The following is a 6554-nucleotide window of genomic DNA, read 5'->3' as shown; positions in this document are numbered from 1 at the left end:
CCCTTTTCCATGCTTTGTGGCTCGCCATAATATTCATCAACTTTTCATAAGGGTAATGGGAGTCTGTCCTCAGTGCTGTGTTGTGCAGTTTGTCTATATGACACTAATTTCCTGCCCTGCTGGGCCCTCCAGTGTTCCTTGGCGTGTTGCTGCCCTCCAGACCAGGGCGGTGATGGCGACTGTAATCTGCCTCTAATATTATTTTGACTTTTGGCATCTGACTCCATGGAGATTCTATCCAGGCAGGTGGGTTGTGGTTCAGCTCCAGCTGCCAGTGCTGAGCGCCTCACTTGCACCAGTCCCCCCAGTAGCTGGTTTTGGGGACGCACACCCTCCCATACACAGTGGCTGGCATTGAGGACCCCCACCTGCTCCAGCAGCTGCAGTGAGACCCCACTGACTCCAGGAGCTGAGACCACAAGTGCCTGCAACCCGCATCTGACTGCAGTAGCTGCCACCAAATCCACTCGTGCTGCTCCCCCGAGTAACTGGCACTTCACCCTTGCAGCGCTTGCACCCACGGGATACCGAGAGATCATGCAAAAAGATAGTTAAGAAAGGATTTAATGAGAAGGTAGGGTAGACTGCAGTGATCAGGCGCAGGGCTGGGTCAGACAAGTATACCGACCAGATCCGTTCTACCCCGACCAGTCCCTTTTATACCCCTTTCTGCCTGTTCCTCCTCTGTTCCTCCCCAGTCCCCTTCTGCTCCATGTTCCCTCATCGCTTTCCAGTCACACCAACCCCTGCAAGCATCCTGGACCCACAGGTCCAGAGGCTAACTCTGTGCCAGAGCCTGCTTATGTCCAACCCAGGGAACAGACTGTTTTATGGACACAAAGTGTACATGTGGGTGGTGGGGAGCTCCTAAAGGATGTCTCTTCTTCCAGGAGCAAATACAGTCACAGCTGGAGAGCCTCAGGAGAGAGAAAGGAGAACTGGAGAAAGAGCAAAAGAAGGAGCAATGGGTGTGCCATGACTATCTGGTAGGTGCATGGTGCTACTGGAAAGAAGTTCATCTGAGGAGAGTGAAGAAAGGTTGATTCTTGACCTTTGGAATTGGGAGATTGAATCGTTGTATCCAGCTGTTGGTACATGATAAGCACCCTGGGAATCACTGTCATGGTCTGCACCAGAAAGTAAAAACTGTGCATGCTTTTAATTGCTGCTTGTCCCGTTTCATGGTCCCACCCTTCCTTGAGAGGATTGTTTCTGTTTGTAAAGGAAAAAGTGAAGGTGGAGAGGCAGAAGATTGTGCCTGAATTTAAACAGCTGCGACAGTACCTGGAAGAACAAGAGTGCCTGCTGCTGGCTCGGCTGGGAGAGCTGGAGAAGAAGATTAAAACAAGATTGAAAGAAAATGCTGCTAAATTCTCCAAGAAGATTATTTATCTGGATGGGCTGATCAAGGAGAAGGAGTGTCAGCTCTCAGAGCTCTCAGGACAGGAGTCCCTGCAGGTGAGGTCTGCTGAAACACCAGTGTTCTCTTGGCAGACAACACATGAGGCACTAGCAAATCAGAAACATGTGAGGGCTAATCTTACCTTGATTATTGTATTAATCTTACCTTGCTGGTGTGTCCGTTCACTGTGTAAGGGGAATGTGAGGAATGTGTGTGCAGGATAAGTAGCACTCAGCTGCTTCTCTGTTTCTCACTTCTAGGATGCTGGTGAAGTTTTGGGCAGATATGTGTTGCTTTCTCCTCTACATCACACTGCTGCTTTGGGGTTGCAAAGATTCCTGTCCCAGAACAAAGCTGGATACCTCAAATACCAGGGGTGCCCCACTGATGTTCATAGTGTTCCAAAGGCTGATGAACCAGTATGAATCTGCCAAGAAAGTCTGTTCCTGGGGAAATATTCAAGGAGGACATTTCATTTCTAAGATCTCTGGTTGCAAGCATGGTTGGCTTCTCCATGACTGATGTGTAGTGACATTAAGGCATAGAGACTGGGGTGTAGTGCCCTTGGCTCAGGCCTTCAGCACCTGGCTGTGATGCAAGTTTGCTCTGAAGGGACAGGGTGACTGGGGCCACCAGGACCATCACTCATAATAGAAATTTAATTGGCAATTAGAGCATCAGGACAGAGTAGTGACCTAGCCAGTGAGACCTGCTATCTCTTCTCGTTGATGCTCTTATGTTTAAAAAAAACCCAACAAAACACCATCAAAAAACCACACCAAAACCAACCAAAACCCCCTCAAAACCACACACACAAAAAACCCAAACCAGAAAAAACCCACCACCAAACTGGAATGAACTTTCTGGAGGGTATTAACTCGGCTGGAAAATGCCTTCTAGCAATTGGCACTAACAGGAGACTGACTTAAAGGAGGAATAGAAATGCTGTGTTTTGTACGATTCCAGGTGTGAGAGGGCAAAAGTCCAGCAAAAGGAGCGGATGAGCCATGAGCTGAAGAAGAAGCCCAGCATCTGCTCAGAAAAAGCTCCCACATTAGACGAGACAGCAAGAAAACCCCAAGGTACAAAAGGGATCTCGCAGGAGAAGCATCCCGGGGGTGGAAACAAGGGGGTAGTCAATGCCCTGCAGAAGGGAGAAAAAGCTGAATATCCTTGTGTAGCATATCCTGCCCCAGGGATGCATTGGAAGGGTGTAAGCATTGGAGAGGTGTCCCAGCTAAAGCGGGAGGGTGTTCCCTTTCCTCCCCCGCTTCTGCTCTTTCTCTTGATCTCCCTTTGCTTTTATTTTTCCCCAGAAGAATAATTGACACTAGTGTTGATTCGCATCATCAGCTATGGAGCCCACTAATAAATTGCTTTGCATGTGAACTTGTTTCAACACTCTGTGCAACACTTGATTTGGATGCTGCCACAGCTCCTTCTGCTCTAGATTTGTGCTCCAGACCTGCTCCATGGTTGGAAGTACATCAGGAATGTGAACAAGTCTCAGATGTCCCAATATGCCTGAATGATTCTCAGCTCCTGCTCTCTGAATGAGGAGGCTCATCCCCAAAGAAGTGATTGAGATAACTGCCAGACAGAGGAATTTGGGCTGGAAATTTAGGCTGGAAAGGACCTTTAGAGGTCACCTAGTCCAAACCTCTGCTCAAAGCAGGTACCACTAGGTGGGATTGCTCTGTGTTTTCTCCATATGAGTTCTGAATATCTCTGAAGACAAAGATCTCACAAGTCGTCAATCCATCTTGGTAACCCTCTAGACGTGCTGCAGTATGTCCATGTCCATCTTGTGCTAGGTAGCGCCAAATTCTTTTGCTCCTGCTCCTTTTAGGTTTCTTCCTTCCTGCTTCAACTGGAGAAGCTGGCAGGTGCAGCAAGCAGCATGTGCACTGGGGAAGGAAGGATGCGATATCTCTGCCCACTAGCTCCCTGGAGCTGGTCTCCACAAACCACCTCCCAGTGGTGTTTGGTGGTGTTATCCAGACATTGGAGATGACCTCTGGGCTCCATCTTTCAGATGCTTTGACAACTGACACAAGGAGGGGAGTGGTGGAATCACAGGGACCGTACACAAAAGGTGAGTTCTGCTGGGGAGCCTCCTCCAGTTAACCCTGGTTGTGAGGAGTGCAACGCATGTTTTGGGGTACAGTAGATCTTCATATGCCTTGGCTCAGGGCACAGAACTGCTCCCCATTTTGAGCTAGGCACATTCTGGAAGAAAATTATTTCCAGGTTTTCTCCCAAGCCAGGACCAAACATGGACACAGCATGGTGAAACTCTTCCCAGGACTGATCTCTACCCCTTGTTTCTTCACGTCACTCTCTTGCAGTGAACGTGACTCTGGATCCAGACACAGCTCAGTCCTGGCTCATCTTGTCAGAAGATCAGAGAATTGTGATGCAGGGAGCCACACAGCAGAGCCGGCTTGACAACCCAGAGTGGTTTGACCTGTGGCCTTGTGTGCTGGACTGCAAAGGATTCGACTTGGGGCGACTATGCTGGGAGGTGGATGTGGTCTGTGGGTCATGCTGGGCTGTGGGGGTGGCTCTGGAGTCTGTGAAGAGGAAGGGACTGATTGACATGAGCCCCATGGGGGGTATCTGGGCAGCGGAGTGGTATAAGGAGAAGTTCCAGGCTCTCACTTCCCCATCTCCCACCCCTATCCTCCCCAGCATGGTCCCCCGGAGGGTGCGGGTCTGTCTGGACCATGCAGGGGGGCAGGTGGTGTTTGTCAACGCGGACAGCAAGGCTGTGATTTTCACTTTCCTGCGAGCCATGTTTGCAGGGGAGCGAATCCGCCCCTGGTTCTGGGTGCGTAAGGGGTCCCAGCTCAAACTGTGTCCTGAGACCTGAAGAGGTGTGTGCGTTGAAGGAGGCTCTGCTGTGGCCATCCTGCCCTCCTGCATCCCTATCTGGATAGTCCTTGGGGACTCCCATATGCTTACGGATTTTCTGCCATCTCCATCTACAATCCTTCTGCTCTGAGCCTCGGAGGCTGTTGAACTCCTGTCTGCCTGCGTGTGGAGAGTCTTACTGGGAGCGGAGATCCATGGGTTTCCTCCACCTTGGTCCCACCACAGTGGAAGAGGCTTAGAGCAGGGCTGTAGGTGAAGACAGGAGCCATGAGGAGGACTGTGGGGCATAGCATTGACACTGGAGTGCCTGGTGATGGTATATTTTTACTTAAGGAAATAGGCAGATGGGTAAGGAGGATGAAACCTCACTCAGCAGCCCACCTGGCCGTGGGGTGATGCTCTGTAGGCTTGAAGCTTGAGCAGCCTCCATGTATTAGTCTCTGTGGTTGGCCTGATTTGATTCTTGTATTAGTTCAAGAAAACACAAGTAGATATTAATCTTTTTGGGAGGTGCTAGTAGGATTTATGTTTCCAAATAATTTTGTAGGTGGAATTATAATCGCTGCTTTTTTAACACAGTAGTGTACCTGATAATTCTTCAATGTTTGACTATTCAGTTTGTTTCTCTGGTTGTGATGAGGGTCTTGGAAAGACGTTTAGATCTTCACCAGCCAAAAAGCTAATACCAGGCATTTGCTGAAGTTTAGAGGTTGTAGGAATTGCTGGTTTGAGACTTGCTGGTTTGTAGAACTGTCAGGATTTGTGGCATTGCATGTTAAAAGCGAAAAATATGAATAACCAAAGTTATATAAATAAATTCAAATGCTGGTCAAACAAATGTGAAACTAAATCCCATCCCACAAGACCTTGCTGACAGATAAGAAGGGCTTTAAACATGTTGGCTCCATCTACTTCTGTTGAAAAAGCTCACCTGTGAAAGGGAGGTTGGGGGCTGGAGCAGAGGGGAGGGATTCAAAGAACAGTGAAGAGAAACAATGCTACAAACAGAAACTCTGCCTAGGATGCTTAATACAACCTCTGGAAAGGGGTGTTGTGAAAAAGCATCTGTGAAAGTCATTGCTTGCTCAAGGGTGAAGCCCACCCCTTCTTGCTCTTTGGCCAGAAGCGCATGGGGACCGTGCTGGGTTTGGCTGTGGTGCTGCTGCAGGGCTTGATTCTAGCTCTTCCCAGACACGTACCCAGTTGCCTTCATGCTCTGGCTGTGGGATCTTGCCTTCCTCCTAGTGTGCTCATGGAAATGCAGAGCCATGGCCCCAGCAGGGTTAAGCTTTCCCTCTTCCTGCACAGGCACAACGTCAGCATTGGCACCAGGAGCTGAGGATGTGCTGGCACCGAGGTGTGGGCAGCCATCTGGAGACCTTATCCATTCCTGCCAGGATTTGCCCCTCTTCTGTGCTCTGTCAGGAGCATGAGTTTTGGGATTGGCTCCTTGGGTGGTCCCCTGGGTTACTTTGCTGGATTGCTGGTCCCACAGATGTGCAGAGTACAATAGGATGTCATCTGTCCCCGTACAGTTCCAGAGAGATTGGTGAGCCCGTGCCCTAATACCAGATCAGGATATCTATGCCTGATCTGGTGCTGCAACTCTTTCCAGCTACTGGAATAGATCAGGGAGACCAATGCTTTTGCCTATGCCCAGCTGCCACCACAACGGTGACAACTGAATTGGCACTAAGAGGGTCCAACCAGCAATGTGGCTGGAGAAGATGAAATCTAGACTGGACCCAGGTGATGTTCCCTTTTGCCTACATTCACCTTTTCCTCTCCTAAGAGCAGGAGTTAGCAGGAGAGGACAAAGCAAGGTCCCTGGGAGTGGGGACCCCCCCACACCTTTTCCAGGTTTAGCATGTCCTTTGAATGTTATTTCCCAAAAATACCAGTTCTCTGGAGCAGATGTACAGCTGGGAGGCATGTCCTCTGAGAAGCGGCTGAGCACTCTGGTTTTGTCTTTTTTGGAGAAAAGGATGCTGAGGGGTGACCTCGTTGCTCTCTGCAGCTTCCTGAGGAGGGGATGTGGAGAGGGAGCGCTGCTCTCTCCTCCCTGGGATCCAGGGACAGGATGCCTGGGAATGGTTCAAAGCTGCGCCAGGGGAGGTTGTGCTGGTTTTGGCTGGGGAAGAGTTCATTTTCTTCATAGTAGCTAGTTTTGGATTTGTGCTGGAGGCAGTGTTGGTAATACAGGGCTGTTTTTGTGACTGCTGAGCCATGCTGACGCAGAGCCAAGGCCTTTTCTGCTTCTCACCCCACTCCACCAGCA

At 49.8% G+C, this 6554-nt stretch overlaps 1 protein-coding gene across 1 annotated transcript; it reads left to right on the top strand.

Annotated features, from left to right (window-relative positions):
- Nucleotides 1-890: 890 nt before the first annotated feature.
- Nucleotides 891-4274, top strand: LOC104621611 (tripartite motif-containing protein 38-like; the record flags this gene model as incomplete). The annotated part of the gene is made up of 4 exons (XM_010288138.1): nt 891-986; nt 1225-1458; nt 3252-3288; nt 3751-4274. Coding segments are annotated over 4 exons (891 nt in total), but the record flags the coding sequence as incomplete, so codon positions are not given.
- Nucleotides 4275-6554: the final 2280 nt, after the last annotated feature.

Source organism: Phaethon lepturus, unplaced genomic scaffold (genome assembly GCF_000687285.1).
Source record: "Phaethon lepturus isolate BGI_N335 unplaced genomic scaffold, ASM68728v1 scaffold13285, whole genome shotgun sequence".
NCBI classification, from domain to species: Eukaryota; Metazoa; Chordata; class Aves; order Phaethontiformes; family Phaethontidae; genus Phaethon; species Phaethon lepturus.
This window is presented reverse-complemented; position numbering and strand designations above follow the sequence as displayed.